Source organism: Lepidochelys kempii, chromosome 2, assembly GCF_965140265.1.
Source record: "Lepidochelys kempii isolate rLepKem1 chromosome 2, rLepKem1.hap2, whole genome shotgun sequence".
Classification (NCBI taxonomy): Eukaryota; Metazoa; Chordata; order Testudines; family Cheloniidae; genus Lepidochelys; species Lepidochelys kempii.
This window is the reverse complement of record NC_133257.1, coordinates 60196825-60210913: the sequence shown is the minus strand read 5'-3', so window position 1 is coordinate 60210913 and position 14089 is coordinate 60196825. Positions and strand designations below refer to the sequence as shown.

At 40.2% G+C, this 14089-nt stretch overlaps 1 protein-coding gene across 2 annotated transcripts in view; it reads left to right on the top strand.

The window, feature by feature from the left end:
- Positions 1–5849, top strand: part of C2H8orf34 (chromosome 2 C8orf34 homolog) — a 394188-nt gene extending 388339 nt beyond the window's left edge. Inside the window, exon 14 of one of the 2 annotated variants that reach the window (XM_073330923.1) lies at positions 5782–5849. In XM_073330923.1, coding sequence (XP_073187024.1) covers positions 5782–5783 — 2 coding nt within the window. In that variant the 3' untranslated portion in view covers positions 5784–5849. Of the gene's footprint in view, positions 1–318; positions 369–5781 lie in introns of those variants that run through there. The other variant, XM_073330924.1, reaches the window with a different exon arrangement.
- Positions 5850–14089: the final 8240 nt, after the last annotated feature.

Sequence of the window (14089 nt, the reverse complement as noted above, 5' to 3'; positions counted from 1 at the left end):
AATCTTTTTCTGTTTGCATATTGATCTTGAACAGATAGGAATGTTCTTGAATTTATTTGTAGTTCAGAATTATGAGCAAAGTAATTTCTGCAAATAATTATTGGCCTACTCTGTCGCTTGGTTAGGAGAAATTCATAAACACCAATTTAAAATGTGAGCTATTGGGTTTAGGCATACAGGGTAAATAGTAAGTTTTTGTTCCCTGATTGGATGCATGATATAAACTAAACAGGCTTCCAGTGAGAATATTCACATTTACAAATTTAAAATTCACTCTCTGGAAATTTTAAAATTTTTCTTAACATTTTTTTTCTTCAGAGCGTTCCTGCCCACAAACTCATGCACTAGAATATTTGTGCGAAGCAAAAAGCAGAAGAGGTTCAGACACAGTTCAAGTGGAAGTTGAAAGTTTGTGTGCCTGTGTAAAAAAACCATTTTTTGGCAGTTATCCTCCCTTCTCTATTCATGACTTTCCACTTCAGTGATGCATCAACCATCACAACTGTTGGAATGGAAGATAGCAAGGAATTTAAAATGATTAATCTTAAGCAATGCATTTTATTAGAGATAATTGTGACAACTTTCATTGTTTCCATTGTTTAAAAATTGATCATAGGCAATAATTAATAGACTAATGTGTAAACACAGAGTGCAAGAGCTGATTTAGTTGGCATCATGCAGTACAATATACATTGGAATTTTAATATACTAGGTCAAGTGATTATTGAAAAGTAAAGTAAGCAATGGAAGGTGCGTGTTAAAGGATTCTGTAGATGTTCCAAAAATTCCACATTAAAGCTTTGTAAACGTCTGCACCCAGTGTAACGTATCCTTTCTCTTTAAGAGTGGTAACGCACTGAACCACTCCAGCATTCCCATATTGCAGCATCCCTGAAAAATGCTGTTTACTTCCCACAGTTCCGTGACTCCTAGTCCTCGTCTTACTCATTTGCTCATGGAGATGAGCATCTGTAGTGCAGCTCCTACACTTAGCATAGGCCTTATACGCAAGAGCCACATAGCCCTAACAGAGCTGCATGGAGGGCAGGGAGTAGGATGGGTTGCTCGGTGGCAGAATCTTTCCTTTTCTGATCCCGTTTTGAGGCTCTGTTAAGGCTACAGACAATCTAGCTCAGAGTTAGTAACTTCTGAGTACTAAGGCTTTCAGGATAGCTTGAGGAATATATGTAGGGAGGGGTATATGTAAGTACACAGTAGATAGATTATTCTTTTTTGATACATGTGGCAAAAAGAAACAGCATCAGCGTCTCTGTGCTATCATACCATTTACAGGATTTTAAACAATACTTTCAATTCTTATTCCTAATTTCCTAATAATGCAAATTGAATCATTTGTTGTAATATTGCCACTCACACCAAATATAAGATTGAAGTTTTGCTTCTCTCCCAGAGAGGAAGTCAAAGTCGAACGAAGCCTCGAGAGGAATCTTTGTGGAAAGAGAGAGGGGTTTTTCTTTGAAGAGTTACCGTATACACTAAATTAACCTGGCAGCCATTTTTATTCTGGAAGTTCAGATCCACCAGTCCTATCTCATAAGAGTAAGTCTATTCAAATAAAAACAGAGGAAGAATGTCAAAACTATAAGTAGCATGAAATGCAATGGATTTGGCATAGAGAGAGAAATTGCTCATTTAGTGCCCCTGAAGCACTACACTTTTTTAAACAAAGCAAAATTAATGAATATCCTTCTTGAAGAAAATATTTTGCTTGGCTCAAAAGTTAAAGATTTGGGTTTTGACTTGGGACCTGAGAAAGGAACTCAGACTTTTATCCCTCATGCCAGGTTCTTCCAGTCCATTTTTCGAAGTTTTCTCTGTAACCAGGAGTGATAGTCAACAGAGGGTTGGGGTTGTTTTTTTTTTAAGCAGACCTTATGAAACATGCTTTCACTGAAAAAGATTCCAGACCCATTCTCCTTGGAACAATTAAACTAGATGGCACAAAAGAAACCTTCATAAATTCATGAACATATGCAACTTTCATTCTGTCTGTCATGGGCAAAATAGAACTTTAATCATGGATAATAAATAATTACAAAACTGAATCTTTCCATGTAAGAAACTGAAAGATCAAGGTAACAGAGCCTATCACAAAAGTATATACTAGAACAAAATCACTCCTACAGCACAGTGAAACAGAACTTTTCAGTGGGATGGAGATCTCTGATACATTTTAAATTCAAGGAGACTCCAACAACAAAACAGTTTTAAATGGTTTATACAGCAATATAATCAGGATCAGCTGAAAGCACTTAACAGTGAAGCAAATGACACTACGTGATCTTGTCCATATATAAAAGTGATCATCAGTAAGGAATTTACTTAAATAATTGATGGGTCTTCAGTTACTATGGAAGGAAAAGTGTGTGAGTCTTTCCTAGCGCTATTGAAAGTAAAAGTTGAAAGATAAAGTAACTATTCCCAAGGATTTCCATGTCAGACTTGCTTTCTATATTAATCATCTCTATCACAAACAGTTCTTTGGCTGTACTCCATGAAGACAAGAAAATGCCTTCACAAAGCCCGTGGAGACATTTTTCATTCACTTGTGGATGTCTTCAGACTGAGAGGTAATCTTTCAACAACAGAGCAATCTAACCTGACAGCAAAGCTCTTGACAAGCAATGTTAAACAGACTGAGGGCATGTCAAGTTCCATCCCAGAGTCCAAAACAAAAACCAACCAAAGGAAAAAACCCAACCTTGTGTTTGGGCCCAATAAAGTCTGCAGCCATGGGCCCTGTAAATGTTAGGGCTAATCTTAGCTTCCTTTCTCTGTGTTTCAAGTGAAAATCTAGTCCCTTCCCTTTCCTTGAAAATGTCAAACAGCATAAATGGATCACTGATTTTTTTCCTAAAAATCAGGGGAAGATCTTCATAATCACAAAGGGGAGTTAGACACCCATCTCTGTGTGTCCTTCACCCTACTCACTTCAGCTACCCCGGATTGGCTATTGAGATCCATAAAAAACATGGCCACTGGTGCCTGGGGAAAACCCTAGATCAGTTTTCAGCTGTAGGAGCAGTGGTCTCCAAACTGCTGCCAATGGCACTGAGGCTGCTGCAAATTCCCTCCTAGCAAGCTGCAGGCCACTGACCTAGCTCACATGTTTAGCTGGCAGTGTGACCTCTGTGCAGTTCAATGGCACATTCTAATCCCAGGTCTGGCACTGATTCCCTCGATGGCCTTAGATATGTCACTTAAGCTCTGTGTTTTTAATTTCTCCTCTGGAATCCTGGGGACTATGATGGGGTGGTCACCCCACCCAAGTCCTGAAGGGGTAAATTAGGCCAATCAACCTGTACGCTGCACCTGCAAAAAAGCCAGGCAGTGCTAAGACCTAATTGGCTGATGAAGTCCAGCTGGGGGAAGATTTATAAAGCCAGGAAGCTGGTAACAGAAAGGGGGTTGTAGGGAAGTAGTCTGTATTTATTTCCTAGGAGAAGGGAGGTGTGTTTTAGGCTATGGTGTCTATAGTCTGTAGGTTTCAGAGTAACAGCCGTGTTAGTCTGTATTCTCAAAAAGAAAAGAAGTACTTGTGGCACCTTAGAGACTAACCAATTTATTTGAGCATAAGCTTTCATGAGCTACAGCTCACTTCATCGGATGCATCGCGAAATGAGACCTAAAAGAGCATTTAGTGTGATTCCTCGTGACATGTGAATTTGGGCAGCTGAAGATATTAAGGGTAAGGTGGTTTTTTGTTTGGAGTTACCAAGTTTTGATGGTATTTCATAATAGCAAAATGGAACTGCCTAGTGTAGTGCCTGAGATGAAATCAGTTCTATAAAATCTGTGCTCTCTGGCCATATTTACACTTACCGGGGATTGATGCTGCTGCGATCGATGCAGCGGGGGTTAATTTAGCGGGTCTAGTAAAGACCTGCTAGCTCAAAAGCAGAGCACTCTCTGGTCAACTCCAGTACTCCACCTCCCTGAGAAGAGTAAGGTAAGTCGATAGGAGAGTGCCTCCTGTTGAGGCAGCGCAGTGGATGACCTAAGCTATGTTGACTCCAGCTACATGAATAATGTAGCTGGAGTAGTGTAACTTAGGCTGACTTGCTCCAGTAGTGTAGACAGGGCCTCAGCTAGGTGAGTGTAATTTCAATAAGGCCCCAATTGTATATAAGAAACCTCCAGCAAAAGTAGAAATACAAAAGAAGTGAGCTTTGTCTGGTTTTGGCCTGAGAATAGGTGGAACCTAGTTGTTCAACTGGGCGTTAGGGCTTGTCTACACAGTGTGGTAATGTGCTCTGTGACGGTGTGATTTCTAAAGTGCATGAATGTGTTACACATTAATTGGTCCATGTAGTCCTGCCTGGTGCACGCTAAAGGTTCCCTAGAGAGCTTTAACATAGGGCAGTACAGCATTAAAGCAGATTAGGGAACCTTTAGTACACACCAGCAAGGACTGCATGGACCAAATAATGTGCAACACATGAATGTGCTTTAGAAATCACATCATCAAAGCGCATTACCCCACTGTGTAGAAAAGCTCATAGGACTTCTTCATTGCACTGACTGTTGGGGCACTGTGAAGCCTGTTAGGCTGCTTAAAGTTTTAGACAGTATTTGAAGACTTAAATTGGCTTAAAGCTGTGTCATTTTAATACTTCAGCAAATTTTATATACATAAAACCTTAAGTTCACTTTGAGATTTTGTTGATTTGAACCCCAAACTCATGGGAAATTGGGGGTGTAAAACCACTGGAAATAAAAACTTGAAAAAATATTTGCATGATTCCCCACTGAGACACAGCTCTGCTGTGTCTATCTTTGCTTTCTTAGCAGTCAGCTGACATGTCATTGTTCAAGCAGTGGTACACATATACAATATCACTCAATAGAGGGATATCAATGTGAAGTGACTGCCTGATTAAATGCTGGCCCTATGCCAAATGTATACCCCTGCTGTGTGCACCAATTCAGGGAGCAAGGTTTCCAAATGAAATGAAGTGGTGAAGCAGCACTCTGTGGACAGGATAAGTGCCCTCATTAGTCATACTCTGGACAGGATAAGTGCCTTTATTATTCACTTGAGTCCATTGTATTCAGAGGAAAATATGTATCTTTTTTGTTGACACAGTCACAATACAGCACTTTATCAAGTTATGTCACTGAATTAAGTATGAGTCCGTGACCTATTTAACTTCTTTTAATGTTGCTCCTATCACGCTGAATACATTAGCTTTGGGATCACAGTCACTAGAGATGGAGACCCCTATTAGATCATTGTGGCCTTCCCTCTGCAAGGGAAGGGCTTAGGGCCCCGATGGTGGATGTATCAAAAATTAAACTGAATTAAACTTGATCATAAGTAAATGTCTAATGCAACTAACACTTGATACATCTTCTTTTTTGAAGCCAACCCGAAGGCCAAAATGGGAATAATGTGAACATGTAAATGAAACTAATATCATTTGGATTTAAGATACTGCACAAAAATGGATTAACGAACACCTCTTTTTTCATTAAAATATTAAATAAAAAAGTGATAGGAAATTTATTTCTTTAAAGCATATTGTCACTGGTATGATACAGCCATCAATTTCGCTATTATATAGTATTTTTTGTAACAGCTACAAAATACATTTTTTGCTTTGGTAGCTATAAAAAGTGAAGACTCTTCAGACTTTGAAATAAATCACTGGGACTGTTAAATCATTTGTCATATTTAATATAACGAAGAGTTGTTGGGAAAATACATGAGTAAATGAAATGTCCTATTGCAGCTGTTCACATTGCGCTTTGTGCCAGCAGGAGGGCAGATGACTGAATGACAAGGACTGAGGACAAGCACCATTTGCTGGTAAATGGCCTCCAAAATTAACGTTCACCAGACCAGGAAGACCCTTAAACTCAGCCTTAGCTATCTGATAGCAAAGCAGCACAGGGAATGGATTCATCCTCTGCAAAAGGTACACTGAATTTTCTGTATAACAGCCACCGGTCATTGATTTCTTGTGCACAATAAACTGATGCCCAACCTTAACCAATAATTCAGCAGCAACTTATACAGTGGGCAATTTGGTGGTTTTGAAACACTTAGATCCTTTTGGAGTACTCGCACACAATTTTTAAAGTGGGTAATTGTGAGACCAGTTTACCTTTTAAATCAACTTAAGCTAGAAATTCTCAAAGGTTTTGCCTTCACTTGAAAAAGACCTTGAAGATACATTAATTAACGCAATGTTATTCACAGCTTTGAAGTCAGTGTAGACTGGGACGAGTCATACTCAACATTTTATGGCAGCTGGTCATGGGTAAAACATACAGAAGTAACTCATTGTCTCACCAATCTAATGCCAGGGACATTTGTGCAGGCACTTTAGTCACTGTCATTCCAGGCATACTTTATATACGTCTGGTTTCAAAGTAAAATTAGAAAATCTACACTTTTGTCCTCATTAGAGGGCTTGGCAGCATTGGAAATTCACCCTCGCACAAGGCCTGCAAAAGGCACTTGTGTGGAACTTAAGTTGTACAGAGGCCTAACGTTTCTGACATATCTGCAAAGATGACCATTGCTTTAGAAAGCATACAGCGAGTTACTTCTCACCTGCTATGAACCACTTCATTGGTGCTGATGATATGTAGCAGATGTACATATATATAATTTTAATTCCAGCTTCAGTCAGTGGAGAAGCTCTCACCTGGATGGGCTGTGAAATAGCTAAGGATGTTAATTTAGGACAGTGATTCTCAACTAGGGGTATGTGTACCTCTGTGGGTACGCAGAGGTCTTCCAGGGGGTATATCAACTCATTGAGATATTTGCCTAGTTTTACAACAGGCTACGTAAAAAGCACTAGTGAAGTCAGTACAAACTAAAATTTCATACACAGAATGGCTTGTTTATATTGCTCTATATACTATACTCTGAAATGTAAGTACAATATTTATATTCCAATTTATTTTATAATTATATGGTAAAAATAAGAAAGTAAACAATTTTTCAGTAATAGGGTGCTGTGACACTTTTGTATTTTTGTCTGATTTTTGTAAGCAAGTAGCTTTTATGTGAGGTGAAACTTGGGGGTATACAAGACAAATCAGTCTCCTGAAAGAGGTACAGGAGTCTGGGAAAAGTTGAGAGCCACTGATTTAGGAGATTAGCATCACCAAAATATACCAACTGTTTCTGGGAAAATGAGGACAATGAAACTTAAGAATTGATCTGGTGGTTAGAACAGGGAAACTGAGATCCAAAGCCTCTTACATTCTACTCTGGCTCTGCCTTGGACTTTCTGTGTGGCCTTGCTCAAGTTATTTAACCTTTGCCTCAGCAAGCTTTCTGCCAAATGAATATAATACCTCCTCATGGTGATGCTTTGTAGACTTGTGATGTGTTTGGGGCAGGGTAGACAGCCCCTAAGCTAAACAGTAAGTAGAGATTGAATGTTGACTTGGGGGAGCCAAGAGAAATAGTTTGGCTGGAAAATATGAACATACAGCTGTGTGTAGCTTTGCTGTTGCTTGTGTATTGATGTGAATGGCACAAGCCTACCTTTAGGGTTAGGAAGACACTTTTCCTAGGGGCAACTGAAGCTCAGTTAAATACATTGACATTCCTATGAAAGGCACTCGGTAAAAATTGTTCATTTTTATCACGAGGATGGGGATTCCTTGCTAAACTAGTATTGCCTTCATTGCCACCTGATTTTTAAAACTACTGACAAATATAGTTCTCTAGCCCAATTTCACTGTGGCTAATTTTAACATTGGTTATGAGCAAAAGTCCACGTTTCCCTATACAACTCACAAAGGCCATATGTTAAGCATATAAACATCTTCCATTATCCCTGTGTGTTAGTTATAATAAACATTCAGAAAATAAAATGGAGGTATTTGATTCCCAGAAGTATGGCTCACAGAGCTACTTGCGCCCGTTTAAAGGGCTAGCCAGATAAGTGTTCAGAACATGCTTACAGAGGTGTTCAAAGTGGTGAACATATAAGAGTTACTATCTGCAGGATGCTGTCTTCCTCAGGCAGCTTTTACACGCCACCAGACTTCTGCTTTGGAATATAGAGCCAAAAATATCACTGAGTAGTTGTTAATTGTAAAATGGTGGTTCAATAATTAAGTTAAGGTCCAAGGCTCCAATCCCATAATTGGCTCTGTGTATGTGCACCACTGCACCCCCATTTACCGCTGTGTGTTCTGCATATGCTCATTGTTGGATGGAAGGACTAAATTAACAACTTGATTTTAGGTGTTAGTCTTTCTGTCTTAATTTAGAGAGAATGCATATCTGGTTTTGGGAGGAAAAGCATCTGCTCTGTCTTGAAAGCAGACAAACAAATTACTGTTCAGTAGAGTTTTCTGTTATGCTGAGTGAGGAGGCAGGTTGGGATGGCTGTTCAGAATAGCCTGTAGTGTGTTTTAATGTTTTGTTGTGGGAAATCCAAATTGAAGTCAGTTTTGCATTTAAAAATAGGGTGGTTCAGGTGGTGACAAACTGCTCAACTCTAACATCCCTATCCAAACTCTAAACCCAAATTAAAAACTGAAATCTAAGGGCAGTTATGAATTCCCAAAATCAAATACATTCAGAATTAAGATCATCACAATTTCCTTTGCTCAGTCTGTTATTTCTATTGAAGCAAGCTCTTGTCCTCTGTAAGTATAAGGATCATTTGTGCCTTTTACTGCCCTCCTCCCCCACACGCCCACATGCAGTAGCAAGGCAAGACTCCAGACAGTTTCACAGGCAATTGATTAATGTCCATTCCATGCACCTTTGCCCCAAGGCAGCCTCATTTACCAGCTAGTGGGCCTGAGGCCTGATCAAACATCCAAAGTATATGCTGTGGTAGTCTTTTGGAATAGTAGTAAGGTGCATCTGTGATGGGTGGGATCACAGAAACCCCTTGGAGCTGCCAACTGATGTGCCAAGACTACTTCTGCCCCTGCTTTCCTGCCCTGGCAGCTTGGGTCTCCAGAGCCCTGCCTGGTTTGAGCCAGACCCACTAGCCTGCTGCAAACCCAGACCGAGGTCTGAACCACGTCCCCTAACAGCTGTAGGCTTAACTGAAAGCAGCTTCAGAGTGTTCCTGTTTTTAACACACAGATGCAATGAGGTCCAAACCCATTTCACCCTGTATAAATAAATCGATTTTACCCTGTATAAAGCTTACGCAGGATATACTCATAAATTGTTCGCTTTGAGCAGGGGGTTGGACTAGATGACCTCCTGAGGTCCCTTCCAACCCTGATATTCTATGATTCTATAACACTGATAGAGAGAGAGAGCTGTTTGCCCCGCCATATCTCCTAATAGATCAATTATAATAGCTCTGCAAAGAGTAATGCTGAGAACAAGGGTTAAATGGGAAAGAGGGGGAAGTGCAGATGAAGCTTGTGAGCTTTATCAAGTCACTTACTACTTCTGTATTTTTCTGAAAACCCATGTCTTTCCTAGCAAGTCAAATATCAAATCCTTTAAAATATTTGAACAAATCCAGACTCTGGGATTGTTTGGGTCTTGTTTAGCATCCAAACAGCACAGGTCTGTCCCTGGTAGTCAAGTCTGAGTCTAGGAAGAGTGACAACTCCACCATCCTCACTGTGAGGCCAGTAACTTGGGGTTTCTTTCTTTTCAATAACTTACAAAATCTGACCTTTTCTTTGCATCCACATTGCTAACTAAATCAGGGCCTCATCATCTGCTTCCTTAATTACTGTCAACTTTTATCAAAATATTTCATTCAAACAAAAACAATTTTTATTTTTCAATTCATCAAAAATTTCTATTATCTTTGGGGCTTTTTTGTTCAACCCAAAATATGTGGTGCTGATTTTTGGGGGAGGGCTAGGGTAGAGAATTGCTAGGAAACTGAACAATCTGTTTGCACAGGTCTAGCTTAGACACATTATGACAGTGCATATAGTTTTCAGGTAGATGGAGAGGGGAAGAAAGTTGCACAGTGAACATTATGCTTGGCATCTTGAGAGCCCAGCTGAACAGGGCCCTCAAATTTACTTGAACAAATGTGATCTCTCTGAAGATACAAACCAATATAATGATACAAAAATTCTTAAACTTATATTTCACTCATAACTGCTCTGTAGCCTGGCTCTTTCTTATTGCTTTCCAAAATAGCACAAAGGCTTAATCCAAGCCAATACTTACTGCTTGATTCTGATATCTGGTAATTGCAGCAAGCATAGCAACCAAAATTCAAACAGCCTCTGAATTCAGATAATTTACACTGGGATACTGCTGTCCTCTAAATGGCATGTCAGGATAGACTTGTGTCTAGAACATCTGTGCTCAAAGGTCATATGACTCAAAGTCAGAGTTCTTGGTCTATGCGGCAGTTGTAGATATGGTGAAACTGACTACATTTGCCAAAGTGTAGATCTGAAAACTTCACTCACAGCTGATTCCATAGATCTGCTGAAACAAACATACCAGTATATGATCTAAGTTGTGCTGTCCTTATTTCACGCAAACAGCTCTTTTCCCAGTAATCTACTTTTCTTCTAACAAAGATCAGAATAGAGCCTATTGAATATGTCCTTGTAAAATTTCATTTTATCACCAAGCTCATGTAACCTGATAGAAATCATTAAATATTTGTGCACACACATGTAAACCCATTTTAGTCTGCAGTGCCTTTATAAACCCAATTGGTGGTGGAATATCTTCTTTTGGAGGAAAGTGAATTTAAATAATTTTGCAAGTATTTCATTTTATCCAATAACAATTGATGCATGACTGAGGGCTTCTCTACATGACCGGCCGGATCGATGGGCAGCGATCAATCCAGCAGGGCTCGATTTATCGTGCTTAGTGTAGACACGATAAATCGATCGCTCTAGCGTCGACTCCAAAACTCCACCTCAATGAGACGCGCAAGGGGAATTGATGGGAGAGCGTCTCCCGTCGACACACTGCAGTGAAGACACTACGGTAGGTAGATCTAAGAACGTCAACTTCAGCTACGTTATTGACGTAGCTGAAGTCGCGTAACTTAGATCGATTTCTCCCACCCCCCGTAGTGTAGACCAGCCCTGACTCTCGCCTGCTAGTGCAAATATAAAGTTGGCTTTTCTTGCAGCAAACGATGAGCAGGCAGGCATCCATGCAAGGAAAAAAGATTTGGGGAGGAATTTATTTATTCTGTGTGAACGGAGATTTGCTGCAGTGGAAGGCAAAGAAAAACGCAGACGAGTGGCTAATGTGCTGGTGGGTTCCTGCAGTTGAAGAAAAGCCTCAAGGGATTTATTTTTGTTTGCTGCTGCAATGGAGGCATCCATCAGTGGAAAGCCTGTCGGTGGTGGCTGCAGCAGGGCAAGGGAGTAGATGCTCATATTGAGGCCTATAGAGAATTTACCCATCCCCCAAAAATGAATGATGCAGGCTCAGGGTGGAATGGACAGTCCATTATGAGGACCCTCCAGTGTCGGGGATCCTAGGAAGCCTAGGGGCCTGTCTACACTTACCTCCGGAGTGATTGATCCACCGGGGGTCGATTTATCGCATCTCCCATCGACTCCGGTACTCCACCGGAGTGAGAAGCGTACCCGGAGTTGACAGGGGAGCGTCAGCAGTCAACCTACCACAGTGAAGACACCGCAGTAAGTAGCTCTAAGTATGTCTATTTTTGTAGCTGAAGTTACGTAACTTAGACTGATTTAGTTCGCCCCCCCCACCCACCCAAACACACAACGTAGATAGGCTGTGGTGACTAAATAAACCCTGTAACCTTTACTCTTTGAGTGGAAAATCCAGAGGGAAGGCAGAAACAGCATCATAGGCTGGTGTTGTATTAATTTAGATGGAATATATGGGCTAAATGTGTTAACATAACCCAGTCACTGTCCAACATTAAACAGTGTTAAACAAAGCTTGGGGTTTGGTATACAGAACCTCAGCCTAGTTAGTACCATGGCTCAAACACCAGTAAAAATCTGTTTAACCTTTTATTAAGGAAAAAAAGGAAAAACAGCTAAAGCATTGAAACGTAAAATATTAAATAAGGCTTTCATTTTAATGCCCCATGTTCCCTTTAGCTGGAAAGTGGTTTTTTAGAAGGAAAAGCCCCTTGAGTGGCAATCTGAGATAGTGACAGAGAACTCTCCTTTTTGGAGAAAAGAGAAGAAGTTAGATGGGGTGGGTTGGGGTTGTCAAAGTCTGATCTTGTTGCATCTCAGGTAGTGGTTGGGATTCAGCTGGTGCCAGTAGAGGTAGAGAGATCATCTGGCTCCCTCTCTCTGCTCTGGTCAGGACATCTCTCAGGATCAGGACAATGAAGGCTAGGGGTTGCAGGAGACCATGGGGTGTCAGCCATGATGGTGAAACATTCTCTAGTATCCATGTTTTCTCCCAAAGCCTTTCTTTAAGGATTCCAAAAGGGAGTGGTGGGTGGAAGTGCCTATATCATTTTCCTTTAATGAAACAATAGACTTTCTATGAGCTTGAATTGTTTAGTAGTGTGCTGAACAGTACAAGACACACATTTCTGGGGGAACAAGACTGGGACTAAGAATTTACAGGTTTGCCCTGTATGTAATTTGTGAGTAACTGATCAGAGTGCTCATGTATTTGGTTGAGAGTGAATGTGTATGCTGAAGGTTGAGAGAGCCACCAGGAGTGGAAGTTCTGACCATCAAAGCAGTGTAAAAGCACCCCAGGCTAGAGAATTAACAGGCACAGCTGTTCAACAGTCCAGTTTGTACACTGGGGAATGTCATAGGTGGATTTAAAGATGAGATGCAAAAAAAGAAATCAAATTTTCACATTCTTCTGCAATAACCTAGCATGTAAGGCTCTAGAAAAATGCAGAATAAAGGGATATCACCCACACAAGTGTTTTATACATGGTTAAAGCTGGTCAGGGATTTCTGACTTTCTGATGGGAATGAGGTTTCCACAATCAAAATTATTTGCAGTGAAATTTCAATTTTGCCAAAATTCTTGCTTTTCTATCAGGAAAATGGAAGCAAAATATTTTGTTTGGGATTGTTTGGCCTTTAGCAGAATGTTTCATTTTGTTGAACTGACACAAAACATTTTTGTTTCAAATCAGTTTAACATTCAACTCAATTTCACTATCATGGTGCATTGTGTCATTGGAGCTGTAGTTTGAGGCCTCCATTTTTCTTTTCTGAACTGGGCTCCCTGGAGTACTTCATCTCCCATAATACAATGCAGACTCTGAGGACTAGAACTGCTGTATTGCAATGCAGACTCCTTTCTGACCAAGCTATGTAGAGCATCATGAGAATGATCTGACTCTGGGTGCTTCATGGGTAATGTCCAGCCAGGGAGCCTGGTCCACTGGGAGAATAGGGGCAGCAGGCTCCCAAACTACTTCTCCCAAGAGGCAATGTGCTGCTATGGTAAAATACATGGTGTTTTGGGTCCGTTCAACAAACTGAAACAAAACATTTTGATTTGGGAATATCTAAATGTTTTGTGTCAATCAAATGTCAAAACAAAATAATTCTGAAAAATTTTATTCAGAATATTTCATGGTGAAAAATTTCCATTTTTCAGCTCGATTTGGCAGGCAAACAAATGTAGAAGTATTGGACTGCCCCACAGGATTAAAATTTTGAATTTCATTCAGCTCTACTCAAATAGTTATACTTATCCACTTAGCACTTATGACCTTTTCCATGATTATTGCCTGGAAACATACATAATTTATTTGATTTAATTCTTCATATTGTTTTACTATGTACAAATCACTGAACCCTGGGCATTAAAGACTGTTTGAAATATAGAACAGTGGTCATCTTAATATACTGTGATATCAGGATATTGCTGGAATATAGAGGCAACTGGTGGGTGTGGAATAGGGTGACCAGATGTCCAGATATTATAGGGACAGTCCCAATATTTGGGGCTTTGTCTTATATAGGCACCTATTACCCCCACCTCCGGCCCCGATTTTTCACACTTGCTGTCTGGTCACCCTAGTGAGGAAGAGGATCAGATCACTGACATCAAAAGTCAATATTTGCCAGTAGTTGCTGCATAGCATAGTTGTTTCCTGTGTTAAATCTAACAAAGAATTGTGGTATCTCTCATATTCCACCACATAGTCTTCATTTG